Here is a 25,281-nt window from a genome sequence, read left to right on the forward strand (position 1 = left end):
TTTAAGGCAGTGTTGAATATCAAATGGAAAGGGAAGTAATATCCTCGGAAGCATAGATTGGACCACAAATGGAGCAGAGGTAGTTGTGTTTGTGGGAGGATTTTAATGGAAGGAACTAAACCACCAGCATTGGGCTTCCCAGCACCACAAGGAGACAGTGGGAGCATGCCTGTTCATTTTCATTGCCCGTTGTTGCGTTACAAACAGGGTAACAAAGCATGTAAGAAAGATGGTGGCAGTTCAGTGAGGAATTTCTTATCATTCAAGTGACTAGTAGTGTGTTTCATTGCGTGTCTGTATTGATATTGAGAATATAAGATGTTAATGAAACTTGAAAGTGTAAGGAATTAGTGATTCCATGCTGAGCAGCACAGTAATATCAAACATTTCAATCAATGCAAGATGTGTATCGCCAAATAAAAAGACCTGTGACTGGCATTACAGGAGTGCATTGCATTATTATTGACAACCATACACAGACAAGGTGTATGGTTTTGAGCAAAACTTAATGTAAATACTATATTTTCTATGCAGCATTTCTATGATTATTAATCATTTGTTTACATAATTACATTGTCATGCTAGTTCTTTTGCAAGAATATAAAATCTAATCTTGAACATCAACAAGTTCTGTGAGGGTGAGAACGTGACTATCACGTAAAAGGATCTGATCGTTCAGGAGTACACCATACATCTGCCCTCTATAGTACATTGAAGAGCAGTCTACAGAAAACATCACACTCATGTATAACAACATTAAACAATGAAAAGGGGTGATAAATTAAATGCAGTAAACAAATACATTTAGGGAATGACAGTTTGTTTAGTGTTATGTGAAAGACTATACATTAAGATCACTAAGATCACTATTAAACTTTGCCACAACCAAAACCGAAATAAAACAGATACCAAAATCTAAATAAAAAGACAATACAACATTTCCCAAAACAGATCCTACAGAAAATGATCTTTACATCTGAGCATCAACATTACTTATCTGTCCAATATATTGATATTGCAGCTCAGACTCATGGGAATGGGCAGTAGTATTGCATTGAGGCAGATGTGTAAAGTCTTAAGGCCAGTCAACATTTAAGAGAGAAAACCAAGTGCTGTAGCATATCTCCTTGAGTGCATCTGTCCATCTTTTGAAGTCTCCCAGTCTCTCGACGCCCTTTTAAGAGTGTGACTGTCTGTGCCAATGTTCATTCAAACGGGTTGAACATTCCCCAGTTCTTCTTTCTGTCCCTATTCCATTCCCTGGTTTCCTACATTTCTGCTTTCGCCCATGGCTGGGTACACCACCACACAGAACTTTTGGCACATGTGGGTCAGCTTACCTGGGTGGGAGAAGGAAGTGAGGAGTAACCAAGTGTAAAAGAGGAAAAAATTGAATTCACATCAGTACAGTCGTGGCCAAAAGTTGAGAATGACACAAATATTAATTTTCAAAGTCTGCTGCCTCAGTTTGTATGATGGCAATTTGCATATACTCCAGAATGTTATGAAGAGTGATCAGATGAATTGCAATTAATTGCAAAGTCCCTCTTTGCCATGCAAATGAACTGAATCCCCAAAAACATTTCCACTGCATTTCAGCCCTGCCACAAAAGGACCAGCTGACATCATGTCAGTCATTCGCTCATTAACACAGGCGTGAGTGTTGACGAGGACAAGGCTGGAGATCACTCTGTCATGCTGATTGAGTTTGAATAACAGACTGGAAGCTTCAAAAGGAGGGTGGTGCTTGGAATCATTGTTCTTCCTCTGTCAACCATGGTTACCTGCAAGGAAACGCGTGCCGTCATCATTGCTTTGCACAAAAAGGGCTCCACTGGCAAGGATATTGCTGCCAGTAAGATTGCACCTAAATCAACCATTATCATCGGATTATCACCGTGTGGCTCAGTTGGTAGAGCATGGTGTTTGCAACGCTGTGGGTTCGATTCCCACGGGGGACCAGTACGGAAAAAATGTATGAAATGTATCCATTCACTACTGTAAGTCGCTCTTGATAAGAGTGTCTGCCAAATGACTAAAATGTAAATTTCAAGGAGAGCGGTTCAATTGTTGTGAAGAAGGCTTCAGGGCGCCCAAGGAAGTCCAGCAAGCGCCAGGACCATCTCTTAAAGTTGATTCAGCTGCGGGATCGGGGCACAACCAGTACAGAGCTTGCTCAGGAATGGCAGCAGGCAGGTGTGATTGCATCTGCACGCACAGTGAGTTGAAGCCTTTTGGAGGATGGCCTGGTGTCAAGAAGGGCAGCAAAGAAGCTACTTCTCTCCAGGAAAAACATCAGGTACAGACTGATATTCTGCAAAAGGTACAGGGATTGGACTCCTGAGGACTGGGCTAAAGTCATTTTCTCTGATGAATCCCCATTCCTATTGTTTGGGGCATCTGGAAAAAAGCTTGTCCGGAGAAGACAAGGTGAGCACTACCATCAGTCCTGTGTCATGCCAACAGTAAAGCATCCTGAGACCATGTGTGGGGTTGCTTCTCAGCCAAGGGAGTGGGCTCACTCACAATTTTGCCTACGAACACAGCCATGAATAAAGAATGGTACCAACACATCCTCCGAGAGCAACTTCTCCCAAACATCCAGGAACAGTTTGGTGACGAACAATGCCTTTTCCAGCATGATGGCGCACCTTGCCATACGGCAAAAGTGATAACTAAGTGGCTTGGGGAAGAAAACGTCAATATTTTGGGTCCATGGCCAGGAAACTCCCCAGACCTTAATCCCATTGAGAACTTGTGGTCAATCCTCAAAAAGCAGGTGGTCAAACAAAAACCCACAAATTCTGACAAACTCCAAGCATTGATTATGCAAGAATGGGCTGCCATCAGTCAGGATGTGGCCCAGAAGTTAATTGACAGCATGCCAGGGCGGATTGCAGAGGTCTTGAAAAGGGTCAACACTGCAAATATTGACTTTTTGCATCAACTTTATGTAATTGTCAATAAAAGCCTTTGACACTTATGAAATGCTTGTAATTATACTTCAGTATTCCATAGTAACATCTGACAAAAATATATAAAGACACTGAAGTAGCAGACTTTGTGAAAATGAATTTGTCATTCTCAACTTTTGGCCACAACTATAATCCCGAAGGCTAAGCATTTTGCACTACAATAAATGGTACAAGCACTGTCATTTACCACTTTACTAGAACCCAGTGTTTCCTGACCACATGAACTGACCAGGAAGAACTAGGGGTCGTAGTAATGAGTATCACTAGTGAACATGGTTTCCATACCAATGAAGGTGTTGAAGCATTGGGGCTTGTTGTCCCAGTAGACCCCCAGGAAGTAGACAGGGACTCCAGTCAGCATGATAGCCATGCCGAGGCCACACACCACAGGCTCAGAGTACAGCGAGAAGATGAGCAGGAAGGCCCAGAACAACAGGTAGATCACTGGCCACACCAGGCTCACCTGAAGACAGGACAGCCAACAATCTATACAATCTCATACATAATCAAATTTACACAAACAATGTAATACATACAAAGTACAGAGTAAACAATTGAACAATCCACAGGGGGAACAACACATGCTTTGACAATTATGGCATTGTGCATGTGTCAGCTTGTAACTTGTCATAAACAAGAGTAGACCCATGACTGCAATCAGGACAATATTGAGTAAAGAATTCTTATCAAAACAATGCTCCTCCCAAAATGTGCAAGCAAGCAATAACCTTGTCCAATCGGATTGAGTGATGGAAGCACAGGCATGAAGGGTTTACCTTGATAGGCCGATTTAGGTCTGGCTGTTTGATGCGCAGCACAATCTGCCCAGCAACGGTGACCCCATAGAAGAGGTAGTTTATGAAGCCCACATAGTTGATGAGGGTATACATGTCACTGGTGCACAGCATCAGTAGAGTGGATATACACTGTAAAGAAGCAGGGTGGTGGGGCAAAAGTCATCCATTCATTTTAAAGAGTCAAGAGAGATCAGACTACTATACATAGAAAGAGAGTGAACTGGGATGACACGTTTGTAGATGTGAGAGGAAGAGAGATTATGTGGGGTAAAGTTAGGACTCACGGTGAATAGTAGGGCTGGGATTGGGGTACAGCGTTTCACATGAATCATTGCCAGTAGCCGGGGGAGATGGCCTTCCCTTGCTCCAGCAAAAAACAGCCTGAATGAAAGAGACCGTGAAGAACATGAACATAAGGTCAGCACAGATACTGGAAAAACAGTCCTCTCTTGTTGCTTTTGGACTCACAAAGAATGAGGGAAAAAATAAAAAAATAAACCTGTCCATTGAGGTATAGAACAACAAACACAGGTGATAACAAATGGGACACAAAGAAATGAAGACAAAGCAAGGCAGTGATGGTAGAGGCACACAGAGGTGCAACATATGGAATAAGAAAGGGGAAGAGATGGTGCAGAAAGAGCAGGAATCAGAGTGACTAGATGTGATCATTCTGTGGTCTGATATTTCCACACGTATGAAGGACGCACTACAGACAGGAGGCAAGAATGGGGAATGTAAATTACAGACAGCGTGAGAGCAAAAAGACAGACCGAGAGAGAGCAAGAGAGAAGGATGGGGTGCATAAACTGACCTCGACGAGGTGAAGAGGGAGCCATTGACCCCCCCAAAGGTAGACAGAGCGACAGAGATGGGCATGATCCATGACATCACTCCAAGTAACTTCTCACCAAATGTCTGGGAGAGAATTTGTGGACATAGGAGAGAGGAGAGTTTCAACACAAACAAATTCTACTAACTGATGTTTCTGGATGACTTTGAAACCCAAGACTGGTGACTAAAAGCATTTTCTACTGATAACCAGACTTTAGACCAAGCTGCATACGTCCCAAAAGCAGCCATTCCCAAAAGCAGCTACACAAGGGCAGTGGAATGGGAGGGCCGCATCTCACCACAGCGACGGCATTCGAGGCCAGCAGCTCCTGAGGACTCATGGCGGTGACATAGGCGATGTTGGCGAACACATAAACAAAAGTCACCAGAGGGATGGAGATGAAGATGGCCCGAGGAAGGTTCCTGGTATACAGAGAGAACAGGGTTGAAGAGCTGGGGTTCTGGTGGGGGTGTATTTATGGTGTGAATTACCATCCGATTTGATAACACAGGCCTAACAGGACACCATCTCATCTGTAATACAGAGTTATAGGTATAGATCATGGTTGACTAGGATAACCAGTGCTTGACTTGGACTGAAATAGGTACCGATACTCATTTTGGGTGCTGGTACCGTATATATTTAGGTGCAGCATTTCCACAATACTTTTGAGCTACTATTCTATAAGAGGTGCAGGAGCTCAAACAGTAGAACATTTTAGGTGCCGGTACTCCACTCCGGTGAGCTCCTGCCCAAGTCGGGCACTAATGATAACCAGACATGAAACTGGCTAGATTGGGTGTGTATGTAATGCTACCCTGTTGAGACCATGTGCAACTTGTGATTTCGGTCAAGTTGGGGGACCTAGCTCACTTGTAGGGGTCGACAAGCTCCTCTGTGACATAGTTGAGGAAGTTCCATCCCCCGTAGGCAAAGGAGCCTTGCAGGAAGGACAGGGCTATCTGGCCAATGTCATAGGGCTGGAACGTCTCAAATGCATGCGCTGGCTCCAGCCAGTAATACTCCCCTGGGCACAGACAACACAGACAACACAGACAACACAGAGTGGGTGGTGGAATTGTGTGTGGGGTCCATGGACATTAAAACCAGTAGATCGTGACAGCGCTGACGTCATCCACGTATTAATATGGAAAAAAAATCCAACAGCACATGAAGCCAGAAGTATTTTAATTTGTAGCGCGCAATATTGCTGAATTGAGCTGAATGGCACCAACAACGAAAAAAATCAATAAGGATCATGGTGAAAGTGGCTGTAACTGCAGGAAAGGATTGTGGTCGATGTAGTCGTTTTCATCCTGCCTGAGAGTTAACCTTAATGTCTATGGCATGAGGGCGTGGCCCTCCTCGGAGCCTACTGGCCCGTGATTTGTCTGTCAGCACATGGTCCTGCGTCACAACAAATGTAGTCAGAATGGATAACTACACTGAACAAAAATATAAATCAACATGTAAAGTGTTGGTCTCATGTTTCATGAGCTGAAATAAAAAAAATCCCTGAAATTTTCCATAAGCACAAAAAGCTAATTTCTCTCAAATCTTGTGCACAAATTTGTTTACATCCCTGATAGTGAGCATTTTTCCTTTTCCAAGATAATCCATCCACCTGACAGCTGTGGCATATCAAGAAGCTGATTAAACAGCATGATCATTACACAGGTGCAGCTTGTGGTGGAACAATGAAAGGACACTTTAAAATGTGCAGTTTTGTCACAACACAACGCCACAGATGTCTCAAGTTTTGAAGGAGCGTGCAATTGGCATGCTGACTGCAGGAATGTCCACTAGAGTCATTGCCAGAGAATTCAATGTTAATTTCTCTACCAAAAACAGACTCCAATATTGTTTTAGATAATTTGGCAGTACGTCCAACCGGCCTCACAACCGCAGACCCCGTGCCCAGGACCTCCGCATCCGGCTTCTTCACCTGCGGGATCGTCTAAGACCAGCCACACAGACAGCTGATGAAACTGTGGGTTTGCACAGCTGTCTGCAAACAGCCAGAAACCATCTCGGAAAGCTCATCTGCATGCTCACCGTCCTCATCAGTGTCTTGACCTGACTGCAGTTCGGCGTCATAACCGACTTCAGTGGGCAAATGCTCACCTTGCCCAGTTACGTGAAATCAACAGGTTAGGGTCTAATGAGTTTATTTCAATTGAGTGATTTTCTTATATGAACTTTAACTCATTAAAAATATTGAAATTGATGCATGTTGTTTATATTTGACAAGTACAGTTGAAGTCGGAAGTTTACATACACCTTAGCCAAATACATTCAAACTCAGTTTCACAATTCCTGACATTTAATCCTAGTAAAAACTCCCCATCTTAGGTCAGTTAGGATCACCACTTTATTTTAAGAATGTTAAATATCAGAATAATAGTTGAGTGATTTATTTCAGCTTTTATTTCTTTCATCACATTCCCAGTGGGTCAGAAGTTTACATACACTCAATTAGTATTCGGTAGCATTGCCTTTCAAATGTTTAACTTGGGTCAAACGTTTCAGGTAGCCTTCCACAAGCTTCCCACAATAAGTTGGGTGAATTTTGGCCCATTCCTCCTGACAGAGCTGGTGTAACTGAGTCAGGGTTGTAGGCCTCCTTGCTCACACACGCTTTTTCAGTTCTGCCCACAAATTTTCTATAGGATTGAGGTCAGGGCTTTGTGGTGGCCACTCCAATACCTTGACTTTGTTGTCCTTAAGCCATTTTGCCACAACTTTGGAAGTATGCTTGGAGTCATTGTCAATTTGAAAAACCCATTTGCAACCAAGCTTTAACTTCCTGACTGATGTCTTGAGATGTTGCTTCAATATATCCACATCATTTTCCTACTTCCTGATGCCATCTATTTTGTGAAGCGCACCAGTCCCTCCTCCAGCAAAGCAACCAAACAACATGATGCTGCCACCCCTGTGATTCACGGTTAGGATGGTGTTCTTCGGCTTGCAAGCCTCCCCCTTTTTCCTCCAAACATAACGATGGTCATTATGGCCAAACAGTTCTATTTTTGTTTTATCAGACCAGAGGACATTTCTCCAAAAAGTATGATCTTTATCCCCATATGCAGTTGCAAACCGTAGTCTGGCTTTTTTATGGCGGTTTTGGAGTATTGGCTTCTTCCTTGCTGAGTGGCCTTTCAGGTTATGTCGATATAGGACTCGTTTTACTGTGGAAATATATACTTTTGTACCCGTTTCCTCCAGCATCTTCACAAGGTCCTTTGCTGTTGTTCTGGGATTGATTGGCACTTTTCGCACCAAAGTACGTTAATCTCTAGGAGACAGAAGGCATCGCCTTCCTGAGTGGTATGACGGCTGCGTGGTCCCATGGTGTTTATACTCGCATACTATTATTTGTACAGATGTGGTACCTTCAGGCATTTGTAAATTGCTCCCAAGGATGAACCAGACTTGTGGAGGTCTTGGCTGATTTCTTTGGATTTTCCCATGATGTCATGCAAAGAGGCACTGAGTTTGAAGGTAGGCCTTGAAATACATCCACAGGTACACCCCCAATTGACTCAAATTATGTCAATTAGCCTATCAGAAGCTTCTAAAGCCATGACATCATTCTCTGGAATTTTCCAAGCTGTTTAAAGGCACAGTCAACTTAGTGTATGTAAACATCTGACCCACTGGAATTGTCATACAGTGAATTATAAGTGAAATAATCTGTCTGTAAACAATTGTTGGAAAAATGACTTGTGTCATGCACAAAGTAGATGTCCTAACCGACTTGCCAAAACTATAGTTTATTAACAAGTAATGTGTAAAGTGGTTGAAAAAACAAGTTAATGACTCCAACCTAAGTGTATGTAAACTTCCGACTTCAACTGTATATTTAATTAAATATCCCGATTTGTAGCGAACTTTAAAATGATTACCAGTGGGGGTCGAACTTCATAATAAACACATTTTAGAGGCCAAAACAGCAGCCTAAAAAAAGTTTTGTTTGGCCATTCTGCCGATTGTAATTTACATAGGCTTTCGGCACCGCTAGGTTGCTACGCAGGAGCCGACCAGCAGAGCTTGTGACTTCACGCTCTAGACTGGACACAGGGGTCCTGGTTTGGTAAGAGATTATGTGTGGGATGAAGAGGTAAGGGGACTTTAATCCCCTCTCACATAGGGACAATGCAAATCCTGTGGGAAACACGAGTTAACAGTATTATGGTGTTCTGGCACTATATGTTTATTCAGCCATACTTCCCCCTCTCACATCTTGTGATTATTCTTGTGTATCAAAGGTTCTGGATGAATAACAGATTAGACTAGTTTCTCAAACTTCTAGTGGCCTCAGACACTTTGTCCAGCAGGTGGAGACAGATTAAGACCGTAAAGTATGTGTCAGTGGGGAACGATAGCACAGAGCTTGTGAACCCGAGGCACAACTTTGCGAGACTTCCGGGAACGACAGTCAAAAACAACTTAAAGGAGTGCCTTTGATTTGACAGCCTGCACATGGGCAGTTCAGCACGAGACTACCGTTAGACCCAATGACGTGTTTCTATGCATGAGTTTGGCTAGCCAACGTCACCATGATTTCTCCTACAAGTGTGATCTGGGATTTCTATTAGAAAAGCAGTTTTTTTTCTATCGGAGAAGCATCTCCATAGTGTACCGTCTTTGCCAATACTCTACGTACAGTAGGCCTATCCTGTAGACATCCCAATGACTTTGTAATGAATGATGAAACAAATCAACAGTTACAGATCAGAATCTAAATCCAAGAGACCGAGTCTACCTTTGCAGATCTGCACAAAGCCCATGATGATGATAAGACCCAGGGCTAGCAGCTTCCCAGTAGTGAAGACATCCTGAACACGAGTGGCCCAGCGCACACTGGAGCAGTTCACCCATGTCAGCAACACTGGGACGAAAGGAGGAAGAGTCACATCACACATCATAGCAACTTATCACACATGGAATACAGTAACACTATACTAGACTGGGTAATACGGTATATTTGACCTACAAATATACCTCAAGTCGCAAATTCAGCGAAGAGGGCCAGGGCCCTGTAATCAGGCTGACGTAAACAAAGTAGTCCAAAAAAAACTAAGGCGGCATGCATGTTCTCTGAGGCGCTCACATAGACAGACAGCAGCCAGCAGGCGGAGGCCATTCTCTGGGGGGAAGCAGGAGGGAAATAGGGGCTGCAGGATATAGTTGGAGAAGGTGAGGGCGATGACCGCCTGGTTGGTGGGGTAGATCACCAATACCGCGATCCACAGACGCAGGAACCTGGGAGAGGTAGGTAGGGAGGGAAGGGGGTCGGAGAGTCACACGTCAAAACACCTCAATCACGCATATCAACATCTACATTTCTGATGTAGAGCAAAAACCTGTCAGAATACTTGAGATACTGTATGTGAGAAAAATAAATACCAGTGCTCATTAGAGGACAGTGGGAACACAAAGAACCAACTAGCAGACTATTCAATAATATGGGCTGGTGTATGTGTACAATAAAGGGCAGACATTAACAAAACAAGGTTAATGACATACAGGAAATGGTGGGGGACAAAAGGATGGTACTGTAGTGCTTTGTGGGGGGGCACATTTGTACAGTATACTGTCAATTTGTCTGTCTGAGAAAAGGGTGGCTCAAAAAAATGACAGATGGTAACCAGCACTTCTCTTGCAGTACTCTTACAGTATAAGTATTCTCTCATCACCATGCATTTCCCTTACCCGGCAAGTCCTCCAAATATGTCCTTGACGTACGAGTAGTCTCCTCCAGACTTGGGGATGGTAACGCCCAGCTCGGCATAGCAGAGTGCGCCAATGGCTGTGATCACTCCGGTGACAATCCACACGATGAGAGCCAGCCCCACAGAGCTCGCATTCTCCAGAACGCCCTTTGGGCTCACAAAGATCCCTGAACCGATGATGTTACCTGAGACCCAGACAAAGAGACAGGGAGGGTAAGGAGGAGTGGAAAACGCTGCATCAATCTTTCAAAAGTGGAGGGTAATATTTCACAACATTGACTAGGGCCGACATGTTCCCTTTGGCTGACAAACAAGTGGAGTGTGGACTGGAACGGAAAGTGAGAGTTTCCGGTCACTTAGTCCACAGCTTCCTGCTTAGTGCCCAAGTAAGCGCAACATCACGGGGACCCTCTGCCAACTTCTCATCCTGTTTAACTCACTTTCCACTACCTCTTCTCATTTACATCAGTCTCAACACAGCAACTACATCTTCAGACTACTTGTTGTGACTCAAACATAAGATCAGGATTATCAGAATGATTTTGGGAGTCTGGAATAATACAGTAGCACAAACAGGACAGCAGGGCAAAACCACCAACTGCTGACTAATCACACTCAGGAACAGACTGCTGACTGTCACGTTTTCCCCCAGGCTTATATGACTGACCCGTTCACCACAAAGACCACCCAGGAAGGAAGCTCCCAGTCAGACTCCAACTGCAAAAGTAATTCTAAAAGATTAGATCTACATGCAGAGAAATTGTTATGAAGTGTGATTCTACAGCACCGGTCTGGCTCTCTAACCCAGTTCCTGGAGAGCTATACTGTCCTGTAGGTTTTCACTTCAACCCTGGAGCCCAGTTAGATAAAACATCTTAAGTATTACCCTTAAAGGATAGAAGCATGAGTTTTTACTTGCCAAAGTAACAGTGTGGTCAAAGACTTAGTAACTTAGTTGTAGTCACGATCTGGTTACCTGAAACTACAAAAGTAAAAATGCTTAAACAACTAACTTATTTACGGATATCTTAGGAACTACCCACAATGCATTTCTCAACATCATATGGAGAACCGGTGCTACCTAGATAATTTCAGCTGGCTAACACTACCTACTAGCATGTAATAACATTCCAAACCAAGTGTTGTCACTGGTGAGCTACTATGTACATCCACAAAGAAGAAACCATATAAAGTAATGCGAGTTTGTTAGTGGTAGTCGGGTGAGTGTCGTAGTAGTTCTGTCATTTGTCACTAGTGCAGTAATACCCACAAGGATGGGGTTAGGACTCATTTGTGGCCCAACAAGGAGAAGCAAGCTTTGAAGTCGGAACGGTTTGTCCGGTTGAAGTGAGTGGATTGGAATAGGGGAACCCTGAGCACGTCACTGTATGCAGTACTCATTTCACCATTGATAACTGATGTTACATTTACATTTTAGTCATTTAGCAGACACTCTAATCCAGAGCGATTTACAGTAGTGAATACATACATTTCATGGAATTTTTTTTGTACTGGCCCCCCGTGGGAATCGAACCCACAACCCTGGCGTTGCACACACCATGCTGGCGTTGCACACACCATGCTGGCGTTGCACACACCATGCTGGCGTTGCACACACCATGCTGGCGTTGCACACACCATGCTGGCGTTGCACACACCATGCTGGCGTTGCACACACCATGCTCTACCAACTGAGCCACAGGGAAGACATGTCTTAGTATAACCAGTGGAAGGCAAGATTTGGAATGAGTGACAAACCAGGTGCTGTGCCTAGCGTGAAAGAAAGCCTGCAACCCATTTCCTACCGGTACATGGCGAGTGTCAACAGTGGAGATAAACCGGGTAAACCAGGTAAATGTAATGTGGATTTACCTCACTATATCGCCATTGGATTAGCTAGCTGACGCTCCCTCTGAAGGTCTCTCCTTAGCTCTTCTTTGACTTTGGTAACCAACTCAGCTGTCAATTTTTTTGGTTCTGTGGGTTCCTGCCTATGCTAGACTAATTGTTTTTCTGGCTTACTACTTAGCTATGTAGACCATGGTGGTTGACTAGCTGGCTGGCTAAGCTAGCTAGCAGGCTAAAATAACTTTAGCTGGCTAGATAAGAACTGCATATACCGGTAACATTAGTGGATAGCTGGTTAGACGGCGTTATGCATTTTCAAAACTTTGGTTTAATGTTGCTGGAAGGTAGGTGCTGATAGCATCTGGCTGACTAACGCAATACTAATGTAACGTTAGCAGATTGTAGGGCTAACGTTAGCAGGCTAGTAACCTTGCAAGCTGATTTGTAACAAATTCATATTTTCTTGTAAATTGGCTGAATTTAATTTAAACCAGTAATCATGAGTGCAATTGATTTGAAGTTATACATTTGAAGTTCTGTTATTTCTGTTGGCGTTTACATATAGGGAATAGGCCGACTTGTCCCATCCTCCATATTAAGTCACACCCCACAAATTATTTTTCTTTCCCGGCATGACTTCGGCATTCTTCGGAATGCTGATCAGTTTTATGTAACAACTCAAAATGTAAAAGTGAAGGGTAACGTTGCACTGGGACTTTTGCTGCGTATTCTAATGCAAATTCAAATGTTACATGTGGTTATGTTTATGCTACATACCCTTTATTAAGGGTTTACCTTAAAGCTGCAATATGCAACTTTTTGGGTGACCTGACCAAATTCACATTGAATGAGAAATCACATTTCTTTGAAAGCAAGTTTAAGAAGTGGTAGGTCTGTTCTGTGCGCTATTTCTGTGTGACATTTCTGCAGTGCACCTTTAAAAGATGCACTACTATACAGAAATAGCGCCGCCATTTCCTGGTTGCAAAAATTCTAGTAGTCCAATTTCAGTTTGACAAAACAAGCGAGTCCAGTACATTCTGAAAGTATTCAGACCCCTTAACTTTTTCAAAATGTTGTTACTTTACAGCCTTATTATAAAATGGATTAAATATTTATTTTCGTTAATCTACACACAATACCCCACAATGACAGTGAAAACAGGTTTCCCATTGAGCATCCTTGATGTTTCTACAACTTAATTGGAGTCCACCTGTGTTAAATTCAATTGATTGGACATGATTTGGAAAGACACCTTTCTATATAAGGTCGCATAGTTCAGTGCATACCTGAGCAAAAACCAAGCCATGAGGTCGAAGGAATTGTCCGAAGAGCTCAGAGACAGGACTGTATCAAGGCACATATCTGGGGAAGGGTACCAAAAAATGTATGTAGCATTGAAGGTCCCCAAGAACACTTTGCTGATGATTTAAAGTGCAGCTGGTACACAGGCCAAGCGTGATTGAGATTACTTTTTATTGACTTCCTCTGCATGTGGGTGGGATGGACGCTGCTCTGTGACAGACATTTCAGAACAAATCCACATACCAGATAAAGACAACCTCACACAGGCACATCATGTATTATTTTGAGCCCTGTGGATCTTCTTGCAATCAGAAAACGTTCAGGAGGTAGTCTGGCCATTAAAGAAAGATCAGATTGAAAACAGGTTTTTCAAGACCAGTTAGATCAGCTGCAAAATTAACACTTTTTGTGCAATCCATGTGGACCATACATTTCATCTCAATCTTTTAGGTTGGATTTTAGGTGGACACACCCATACCTACATTGAGGAAGACATAATAGATAGCAAGAACAACGGATGAGCATAATAATGACTTGCCCACAATAATTCCACATGCGCTGACAAGGCCAATCTCCTTCTTCAGGGCCACTCTTCCTGAATCCTCTTCAGTGGATTCGGAGGAAAGCGTATCCCCATCTCCCGACGCATTGCCCCGCAGCCTAGGACCATCGGTCATCTCGTCTCCAAGATTACTTTTGTTGGATGAAAAGCGCAGGTGCAGTGCAACCTAGCTCAGTTTGGTGTTACCTGCACTAATGGAGAACAAAAATGGTTGTCTACAGCAAAACTATTTCAGTGTCAAAGTTATCTTTGATGCCATAAAAAAACATAGCCCGTGGCACAAATTGTGATTTACAAATCGCAATTGTGAGAATTTTCTCTAGTCAACTAATACAAAAATGTAAGCGCTCAGACTGATGAAGCATGCAATATAACGCCCTATTACGTTTCCCTGCCATTCGAATAGTGTGTGGGCTACTAGGAGATTACTGCTATTATTAGAAACTACATCGCTTCATAAATAATTCAGTCGTTCGACGCAACGCGGTGCGACCAGCCAGCCCAGCCCCACCTGCGTAAAGTAGGTGCAAGATCACCCAGCAGTAATAGGCTTTGTAGAGGAAATAGGCCACTAAAGATAATCTTGTAGGCCTACTATACACAGCGGCTGGTCGACCACATTGAAAATAACAATGGCAAACTAGCAATGGCAAGCAATTTACAGCAGGCTATATCAGTAAACAAAATTTTCCCAAGAACCCATACTGTGTGCCAGACTAATACATTCAGCAATTTCAGAATGTGGGGGACGTCCGTCTCCGTCGCCCCCCCCCCCCCCCCCCCCAGTGAAAGTTGCGCCCCTGTAGTTTAGTGATGAGGGCGATTCAGTTTGGATGGATACAATATAGCCTATGCCATTGTAATCCTTGACACTGTTTGACAGCCTCAAATTCAAGCAATTGATAAAAGCAACGACCCACCTCTTCTCCGTGTAGCCGTGACTTTTAAAATGACGAATCGCCAGCATCCTGTTATCAGCACACCCGACAGCTGTTCGACATTAGCAAGTGAACAAGATCTCTGCCTTATTGGAAAATTTAACACCATTTGCTTGAAATGCTCATCCAATCAGCGTGGCCGAAATAGTCAACACAGGGTAAGCCCCTCCCCTCCACGTTTCAGCAGGGTTGTTCATTTATTATTTTACTGTTATAATGCTTTAGTAAACTCAAATACAATTTAAGAATGTTAGTTTAAATTAGTTTGTGAAAGGTCAAGAGGAAGTAGAATGATAGAAATAATTCAAATGCATTAATTAGGAAGGGTGAGTAGCTGTCATATTATATAGCATTAACACTCATTTCAGTGTTTTCTGTGAGTTGTCTGGAAACTAGACTGATCTGAGAAGCAAAGCAGGTTCCTCTAAAACAACCATGTTTTTGGGGTGGAGGCTACAACCTACACTCCTTCACACGTGTTTACAGCTAGATATTTGTTTTCTCTTAACATGAGCAACTCTGTCATCACAAGAAATCTGTCAAAACACATTATTAGGGTCACGCAGACGGACAGATGGAGAGAAACACTGACTTTGAGTTGGTCAAATTCCAAACTATGCCTCAGTGAATTATTGTGTTTCAGTGGGAAAAACATCTTATACTTGTGTCACTTACTGCCATAATGACAATTATCATGTGTGCACACATTACCTACACGGCTTGTTGGTAAGACAGCAGCCAGAGTGAGTGTGTGGGTGAGCTAGCGTTGCTGCTGGTCTTCTCATGGTAAAACAGCATGGGACAGAGACAGCAACACAGTCAGCGTTTTGAGAGAATGAAAACATCAATGGTAGTTAGTGAGCAGTTTGGTTTGTGATGTGGATTAAGGCCAACATTTGAGAATATTTATGAGCTTGTTTTGCATTAGTGTTTGTCCCACCCTAAAATAGCAGGGTACCTATATACCTAGAGCAGACACTATTTACAGGAATATGAGAGGGCCTAAGTGTTCTGGCCAAGAAAGGTCACTTGGTGCCAGAGCTGTGTTGAAATGCATGTATTAAATTATTTGTTATTTCAATTCAAATGTTTCTGTGTACAGTATTTTAGTATTTTCAAATAATGTGGCCGAAATCAGCTAATTCTATTGGAAGTATTTTCAAACAATTTCCCCCAAAAATTCCAATAATTTCCTATTTGAAAAATATTTGAAAATACTTATTTCCAATTACATTATTACAAATACTCCTAGGACATGGGTTCAAATGCATCAGAGTATTTATTTGAAAATACTCAGCATTTTAATACTTTGAAATACACATCAATACTTTCCAAGTACATATAATTTCCCCCCAAAAATATTTGAATATTGCTTTGAAATGTGAAAGTAATTGAAATGGTAGTTGAACCCAGGTTTGCTTGGTGCCATATTGATGTGGGAGTAGGTGAAAGTATTCCCTAGAAGTCTGCACTGCACCAATAACACTCCCGCCTTGTTTTTATGGAGACGAGTTTAAAAGTCTTCTTTTCCAGAAGGAAACTTGGTGTTTACCAGCAATTCCAAGAATCTGTGATAAACTTTCCTCTCAGTTGGTATACCTGTGTTCCTTCTCCATTTCTATTGGACCTGATCCCTAAATGACAGCATGTGTGGTTTAGCTACCTACTTATTTGGTGTTATTTTGATAGGTTTGCCTCTAATGGTGTAGGCCATCATTGTAAATAAGAATGTGTTCTTAACTGACTTGCCTGGTTAAATTAAAAATAAAATGCTAATTACATTCAATGCCAATATTTGATCCTGACCTCTCCTATGGTGACACCTACTGGACACAATACATCACCACAGTACATGCCATGGTGCAGTCAAGACATTAAAACCAGGGTGCAGTCTGTTGATCAGACACAAAAAGGAATGGTACATATTTTATATACAATTTCTTTGTGTAAATGCATGCATTTAAGTTTTCTACTCCAAATATCCTTTTGATATATGCATAGCCTATATTCAAAATAATTCAGTGGAATAACAGCCTGCCATTTAACCCACGAGGGAATATGCTAAATAAGTAGATGCAAGAGGTACATATACAAACAGGGCAAAGAGCAGCAAGTTGCTAGTAGTCGTCTTTATTGACAATATGGATCAGACAAAAACCGTAACAAAACAAAGAAATGAACACCTGAAAAACATATGACCTGAATAGCCCATCTCCTACACACTGCTGTATCGGAGTTAACCAGTTAAGTGTGTTGAGTTACAATTTAGAGCCATTTCATCTGCATTATAGTATAGAATAGGTCTTTTGACCAATCACATCAGATATTTTTCATAGATGACCTGATTGGTCAAAAGAACAATTAGTGAAAAAAATATCAGAATTCAGCTGCCTGTCTGAACGCTGCCATTGAGGGTATCTTGACTGCCGGCTAAATAAGTAACTTAAACTCAATAGGTATGTGAATGTGTGGATGATAGGAGTCAGTTTCCGGCATGGACTAACTATACTGTAAAGTAACAGTTTCAAATCGGTCCAATCTAAACCATTGATTGGGTTCTTATTCCCAGCTCTAAAGCCTCACTGTGACCCTGGTCTGTAGGTTTCTAAAGCCTCACTGTGACCCTGGTCTGTAGGTTTCTAAAGCCTCACTGTGACCCTGGTCTGTAGGTTTCTAAAGCCTCACTGTGACCCTGGTCTGTAGGTTTCTAAAGCCTCACTGTGACCCTGGTCTGTAGGTTTCTAAAGCCTCACTGTGACCCTGGTCTGTAGGTTTCTAAAGCCTCACTGTGACCCTGGTCTGTAGGTTTCTAAAGCCTCACTGTGACCCTGGTCTGTAGGTTCTAAACCTTCAATTTGGCCCTGGTCTGTAGGTTTCTAAACCCTCACTGTGACCCTGGTCAGTAGGTTTCATGGTATGAGCAGGCTCATGATTACAGGTGAATAGGTAAAATGCTAGACCTTTTGTGAGCAAGACTACCTCAACATTTGCAACTAAGTGCCTGTCTAATTGTGTCTGTATGCATGTGTGTGTTTGTATGCGAGTGTGAGATCTTCACAGGCCGATGGTGTAGGATCGTCCTGCTGGGTTGTGGATAGCGGAGCATGAGGGCTCTGTCACGGCCCATTCGTACCACACCTTCTTCCCATTGTTACACCTCCAGAACCTCACCACGACATCATCATCCTTCGTCACAGGGATCGGTTGCTGCAGGTGGGAGAGGGGAGGAAAAGTAAATGCACTACATTCTTTTGGGTAATAAAATGTGTTAAATGTAAAGACATTTTACATGACCGTATGACTGTCAACTTACTTTGAGAGGAAAGAGGATGGGGAACCAGGAGAACATTCCAGGAGAGTGGGTCTCTGGCTTGATACCTTGACCAAACAGATGCACACATTGATGTTAATGATATCAAAACACCTTAAAACCTCATCATCATCCACTCTTACTACTTACTGAGTGTGACATCTCCATAGAGTGTGGTCTCGAAGTATCCAGCAAAGCCATGCAGCACTGTGTTACACCCCACAGAGAATCTGAGGCACTGATACCGGTTGTTGTTCATATCTGAAGGAAATGAGAGAAGTGCATTTAGTACATAGCTTATGTGTGATCATTACCTGTGTTAGCTAGGGTGCGTAAGCATTAGCCATGTAAGGGTTTTTGACGTGTGTGTATGTGTTACCTGTGGTAGGGTGAATGAAGGTGAAGCAGGCCTTGGGCTCAGCCAGCTGGTGGAAGTTGTGGAGTCGGACTACGTAGGGGGTCTCAAAGTGGCACTCAGGGTCCTTGTCCCGCTCCCTGCACCCCCGGACCTCGTTATACAGCTTGGAGGAAGAGAGGGGGGCCAGGAAGGAGGTGTAGGAACAGGGGATGCTCACCCCACCATCTGAGAGGAATAAGAGAACGGGAACACGTTTAAGATGAGAAAGGGTAGAGGTGGTTGAGGCAAAATAAATGGGCATTGAAAGAAAATTACCATATGTATAGCTCGATCACATAATAAAGATTTCAATCAATCAGTGATAAGCAAAATTTCAATATCAACGAGTTGCAAATGACTGCAATTAGAGTGACTTCCCCCCTACCTTTGAGAAAGTTCTGTGCTCCATCTAAACACTCTGGGGACAGCTCATTGTCCCCGAAGGACCCGAGCAGCTCGCTGACGATGATGTCCGCCTTCTCAGGTGCCGCCCACTCCCTCATGTCACATGACACTACGGTCACCTGATCGCCCCACTCCTCAAACTTCCAGTTCTCAAGCCTGGGAGAGTGTGACAGGATCAGTACAGGAGGGTGGAGGGAATTTTTAGGAGCTCAGTGGAGATTAATGTTGCCAACCTCCCATTTTCATCTGGATTTATTTATCTTCCAGAGTATTAAAGCTATCCAGGGAAATAACTCCCAATGCCTGAATAAAAAAAATGGAGGACTTTAATTATCTTCTGGAATGAGTTTAGTCTGTGCTGGCAAATCTTTTGGAGGTCAGGGTTCAAAATGAGAAAAGGTTCCACTCACGTGACAACAGCGTTGGGGTTCTTCTCCACGGCGTAGATACGGAGCTTTCTGTCAGCCTGCTTGGCGGCCCTCAGGGAGGCGTTGACCAAAGGACCTCTCCCAGCACCCAGCACCATCAACACCCTGGGGTTACAGAGAATACATACTGTTACCCACCAGATACAGAGGGGGAAGGTGATTGTCAGGAGAATAGATACTCATTAACAGAGAGGACAGACAGTGAGGTGTTGGAGCTACTCACTGTGTATTGGTCTCCTTCTGCTCCTCCGGGACTCTGTCCATCAAACACTTATACACAGCCTGCAGAAAGATCAGGAGAACTCAATCGGTACTTAATGATATTACTGTGTTAAACCCTACCAGCCACATCACTAATAATGTTAGTGTATTATACTGTGAGAACATGCATGTCAAAGGCTCCTTACCTGCTGGTACTGGGAGTATTTGATGGGATCCTTCTCAAACACTTCATATGTCTGAGACTCCAGATTGTCCATGAGGGGCTAATGGGAAGAGAACAGTTAGAGACATAACAAAGAATCCAATGCATACAGACAATAGGTATGCCTATTTACAAACTTAACACACACCTGAAGAGGAGACTGTAGGTAATCCTCGTAACCCTTGGCGAACAGTTCATAGGCATTGGGGGCAGGGCGGTTCTGGTTGAGGTATTCAAGGTACTGCAAGTAAGAGCGGAAGTCCTTCTCACTGTGACGACTGGTGCCAGTGAAGATGAACTGGGCCTCAAGCTGGGAGAACAAGGAAATGTTTTGTCAAATTCATTTTCAAGAACAGAAGACAGACTGAAGATAAAACGGTTGTAGTTGCTATAACAATTGCCATATAGCCTAGCATTTACAGTACCTTGAATAGACGGAAGATGATTTGCTGGTGGGCTTTTGAAAGGACTGGGAACCCTTTTTTATTGGTCAGAAAGATCCTGGTGGGAAGAATTGCTGCTTTAATTGGCTCTCCAAGCCACTTGTCGATCACAGCGTTGGTGGGCATGTCTGCTCCAACCTCAATGGCTTCAGGGAAAGGAAGGGAAGACAAGGAATTTTGGTCACAATTGAGCTATCAGTTTGTCAACACTCCAACCATGTTTCCCTGTCCTGCTTCCTTACCTAAACAGATTCTCTTGTTGTAGTCACAAAGAGTTCTGAATGAATGCCACCTGAAATGAAAAACAGAAGGTACATTTTTACAAAAAGCAAAAATACAAGGCTGAAAACCTTGATGCCTTAGCCATGTGGCTCTAGCTGTGACGGCAGACCCACCAGGCCCAGGTCTTCTCGTCATTACTGCCATCATCTGTGTGTTTCGTTGGCTCATTCTCGATGATGTCATCACACATATCATCAGAGGAAATCAGGGGGACCCGGATCCAGAACTGATATGACACAATCCACAGTTTCTTAGTTGTAGGTTTTATAACTTCAATTTTAAGTTCACTGAAATACCATGAAATTGCCAGTCACAACACAAGCCAAGGATTAAGAATGAGTTATTGTTCTTAAATGGTACAGATAGATAATGCTTGACGGCTGTAGCTACATTACATTACATTTTAGTCATTTAGCAGACACTCTTATCCAGAGTGACTTACAGTAGTGAATGCATACATTTCATACAACTTCATACATTTTTTTTTTCTTTTTTTTTTTTCTCTGTGCTGGCCCCCCGTGGGAATTGAACCCACAACCCTGGTGTTGCAAACACCATGCTCTACCAACTGAGCTACAGGGATAGACATGCTACCATGCAGGAGTGGTGTCCAGTCTGGATGTGGTTGAGTAGCACACGGGCCAGGTTGGCACAGTGAGGGCCCTTCAGAGGGATCATAAAGGCTGGCAGACCCAGATACGCTGAGAAGTTCAGCTCCTGGACCAGGGCCTGAGACATGACAGAGGGATGAAAGGAGAGCAACAATTCAACCTGTGGCAAAGATGTTTCAAATGGTCTGCTTGAGCAGACAAAGCCATGGTGTATTCACTAAAATTCAAACGGAACCCAAACAGAACAAAATGGGGAGGGACCTACCTGAATTTGTACAATAGAAACTGTCATTTTCATAGCGAAACGTCCTCCATTGCAAAGCGTTTTGCTACTTTTTGTTACGGTGTGAATACGTCTTTTCATGATGTCCAACTCACCGCTTCTGAATTCCTGCGCTCCGTCTCCACCTCTGAGTCTGTCTCAATCCATGGAGAAAGCTTTCCAACAACCAGAGTGTTCCAGTCTGGGTAAGGAAGAATTGTAATTCAATATCCTGATACTTAATTAAAAAAAATACATACTGTAGAGCCATTAGATTGTTATGTCAGTAGATGCTCCTGTGTTCAGTGGAACTTGGGAATGAACTGTCTAGTTTATGCCATTGAGGCCAGTATAAATACAGGTTGCCTCTGACCTCACCTCGCCCACAGAGTAGCAGGTCCGAGCGTGTATGTGCTCCAGATCGGACTTTGGCGGGATCCAACTCAAACTCTCTCCTGAACCTCGGGTGGAAGAGGGGCATGCACAAGAAGTCAAACCTGAAAGAGAAGGGACACTTTAGTTGAGTTGTCGATGATCTACAGTCCCTGGTTCTAATCCAAGCTGAATCACATCCGGCCGTGATTGGGAGTCACATAGGGCGGCGCACAACTGGCCCAGCGTCGTCCGGGTTTGGTCGGGGTAGGCCGTCATTGTAAATAAGAATTTGTCAGTTAAGAACTTGCTTAGTTAAATAAAGTTGATTTAAAAAATATAAAAAAATGTAAATGTCGACTTGTCTGATGCTCTTGCAAAGTTTATTGTACGAAAATTACTTTACAAACGTAGCTAACATTTAATTGGATAATACTTTCAAGTAATGGATCTACAGTAGCCAACGTTATTTAATTGGATAATACATTTAAGTAAAGTCATGGATCTACAGTCAAATGTATTCTCAACAGATCATATTGAGGTAGTGGCCAGGAGGAACATTTCTTAGCCATTGTGATAGTGCACGTGCTAATATTTCACCGGCAAATGAACCTAGCTAGTTTGCTGTTACTGCCGCGCTAAAATAGCTAGCTAGTTAGCTGGTTACATCACGTGTAGAAATTAAGCCGATGGGTAGATAGGGATAGCATACTCGTCTCCAGTATTTGACTGCTTGAGCGAAGCAGTTTACTTACCCAAGTTTAGCGACCGCTGCAAGCGTGTCAGCAACCTCGGGCACACAATTCAAATCTCTCCCGCAAGACACCCTGCCCCCTGTACTGTGGGACGCCATCATTAAACGAGTGAATGGGAAAGAAGGGAGTTGCAATTAGAATCGGGAAACTGACGCCATTTTGGCTCTAGTCAAGCGTATGCTGTCATAGCGTGGCTGTGGAGCGCAGAATCAAAATGACTTCCAGTTTCAACAACTGTCGCGACACTTGCATTTCCAGCGAGATTTTGGTAGTTTAGGGCCACGTCATAGAGACGTTTGTCAGAGATGTTTGAAAAACCATTGGGATCATATTTGGTCAAACCCAGACAACGTAAGTAAGTATCTAAGTGCAGATTGTTTTGGGGTGGTTGTTAATTAGATTCGTCCCGCCGTTCTTGATTTCTTGTTTCTTTTATTTATATATAAAACATATATTGGCTATATAAATCACATTTTCAGTGATGTTAACTACTTAAGTAAAAATACTTTAAAGTACTACTTAAGTAGTTATTTTGGGTATCTGTACTTTACTATTTATATTTTTGACTACTTTTATTTCACTGCTTTACTTAAACAAATATTGTACTTTTTACTCCATACATTTTCCCTGACACCCAAAAGTACTCTTACATTTTGAATGCTAAGCAGGACAGGAAAATAGTAAAATTCACGCACTTATCAACCGAATATCCCTTGTCATCCCTACTGCCTCTGATATGGCAGACTCACTAAACTAACTTACTAAGAAATGCTAATATAGGTACCATTTGACTTCCATTAGATTTATGACACAACTGCTGAAAAGTTTGCATTTGAAACAGTGGCCAAGTAAATAAAACCAAAGCGTTGCTGTGATACCAGGGGTGTATTCAATACACTGATTCTGTTTCAAAATGGAAGCAAACAAGATGGGGTGGAACTTACCTGAATTTGTCCAATAGTAACTCTCATTTTTCTTTGTTCGCTTCAGTTTGGTTCTTAAACGGTGAATGATTTCCGTAATGAATATGCCCGTGGGCCATAGACTGCTTACAGAGTAAGAAAACCAATATGTATTTTTGTAATTTGAGTGAACTGTCCCTTTAAAAAGATAACATAATAGCTGGAACAGCACCATCTAGTGGTCAGAACCTGGTAATATCAGGATATGGGATGGTACATAAACCCAACAACTTCAGTGCCAAATTTAAAAAATAAAAATAAACGACAAAGAATACACTACATATGATGAAGAAACCATACTCTGAGCCACAGCTCCATACTATTTGTCAAACATAGAGAACTGATAGTATATACTCGTTGGGGGGTCCGTAGGTGTCTTTTGACAATTCCTCATGTCTAACTCATTAGCTAGGTTTCCATCCAATTGGCCACAGATTTCCGTGCGAATATTCAAAAATCTGCATAAAACTAATGTATGCATTTTACCACCAGAGATGAGTTTCCATCAAATGTACTTTTTGCGGATAAAAGGCTGTGTGTGATGATGTAGTGCACATTTAAAAAAACGTTTGAAGGTTAATTCCCATGAACTGAATAAAAAATACAGGTTAAATGGGTTTCCATTGCATTTTAAACTCCACTGATGGTTTTGTCACAAAATGTTTTGCATTATTGCAAATGTGCCCACTCTGGTATTGGCACATGTGCTCTAGCCAACAGATCGCAGCTACAGTGCGGGTATAGCGAACATTATGAGATTATTGTGGACAGAGTGAGATCATTTTTATTTGTCAAACGGCAGCCAAGCATCAACCATCATGTCACAAGAATAAAACAATCGATACTGTGCAGTATTCACACCCCTTGACTTTTTCACATTTTGTTGTGCTACAGTCCGAATGGAAAATTAAATTCAATTGAGATTTTTTTTCACTGGCCTACACACAATACCCCATAATGTCAAAGTGGAATAATTGTTTTACAAATAAATGAAATGCTGAGATGTCTTGAGTCAATAAGTATTCAACGCCTTTGTTATGTCAAGTTCATGAGTAAAAATGATCTTAATAAGTTGCATAAACTCACTCTTTGTGCAATAATAGTGTTCAACGTGATTTTTGAATGACTACCTAATCTCGGTACCCCACATATACAATTATTTGTTAAGTCCCTCAGTCGAGCAGTGAATTTCAAACACAAATTCAACCACAAAGATCAGGGAGGATTTCCAATGCCTCACGAAGAATGGCCCCTATTGGTAGCTGGGTAAAAAAACAAAAAACAGATATTGAATATATAAAGTCGTTCTGCCCCTGAGCAAGGCAGTTAGTGGATGTCGATTAAGGCAGCCCCTCGCACCTCTCTGATTCAGAGGGGTTGGGTTAAATGCAGAAGACACATTTCAGTTGAAGGCATTCAGTTGTACAACTGACTAGGTATCAAATAAAATTGTATTTGTCAAATGCGCCGAATACAACAGGTGTAGACCTTACAGTGAAATGCTTACTTACAAGCACTTAACTTCTATGGGCTAGGTGGGACGCTAGCCATACGACTCAAACATACGACTATTTTACACCATTTTAAAGATACACTTCTCGTTAATCTAACCACATTGTCCGATTTCAAAAA

General features: G+C 42.5%; 2 protein-coding genes across 5 annotated transcripts; both read right to left on the minus strand.

Annotated features, from left to right (window-relative positions):
* Positions 1-82: 82 nt before the first annotated feature.
* On the minus strand, positions 83-15,167 carry LOC115157328 (large neutral amino acids transporter small subunit 2). 4 transcript variants are annotated; one of them, XM_029705492.1, is made up of 12 exons: positions 14,981-15,064; positions 14,037-14,246; positions 10,326-10,530; positions 9,724-9,875; positions 9,376-9,501; positions 5,481-5,634; positions 4,906-5,029; positions 4,587-4,690; positions 4,057-4,153; positions 3,752-3,901; positions 3,261-3,438; positions 83-1,340 (listed from the first exon to the last, which is right to left on the minus strand). In XM_029705492.1, exons 2-12 carry the CDS (start codon positions 14,173-14,175, stop codon positions 1,249-1,251), a joined length of 1,521 nt encoding a protein of 506 aa, XP_029561352.1. In that variant the 5' UTR covers positions 14,176-14,246; positions 14,981-15,064; the 3' UTR covers positions 83-1,248. The 4 variants fall into 4 exon arrangements, with proteins under 4 accessions (XP_029561352.1, XP_029561351.1, XP_029561353.1 ...); XM_029705491.1 differs by having other exon boundaries at positions 14,037-14,251; positions 14,981-15,059; XM_029705493.1 differs by lacking the exon at positions 14,037-14,246 and having other exon boundaries at positions 14,981-15,167.
* A 1,945-nt stretch (positions 15,168-17,112) lies between these two features.
* Positions 17,113-22,862, minus strand: LOC115157327 (protein arginine N-methyltransferase 5). The gene is made up of 16 exons (XM_029705490.1): positions 22,688-22,862; positions 21,939-22,057; positions 21,677-21,762; positions 21,282-21,416; positions 20,801-20,913; positions 20,648-20,697; positions 20,388-20,551; positions 20,111-20,272; positions 19,946-20,023; positions 19,762-19,820; positions 19,521-19,643; positions 19,091-19,266; positions 18,688-18,891; positions 18,459-18,569; positions 18,312-18,376; positions 17,113-18,205 (listed from the first exon to the last, which is right to left on the minus strand). The coding sequence occupies exons 1-16, from the start codon at positions 22,786-22,788 to the stop codon at positions 18,053-18,055; spliced, it is 1,899 nt and encodes a 632-aa protein (XP_029561350.1). The 5' UTR covers positions 22,789-22,862; the 3' UTR covers positions 17,113-18,052.
* Between the last annotated feature and the right edge of the window lie 2,419 nt (positions 22,863-25,281).

Source organism: Salmo trutta, chromosome 21 (genome assembly GCF_901001165.1).
Source record: "Salmo trutta chromosome 21, fSalTru1.1, whole genome shotgun sequence".
In the NCBI taxonomy this organism is placed as follows: Eukaryota; Metazoa; Chordata; class Actinopteri; order Salmoniformes; family Salmonidae; genus Salmo; species Salmo trutta.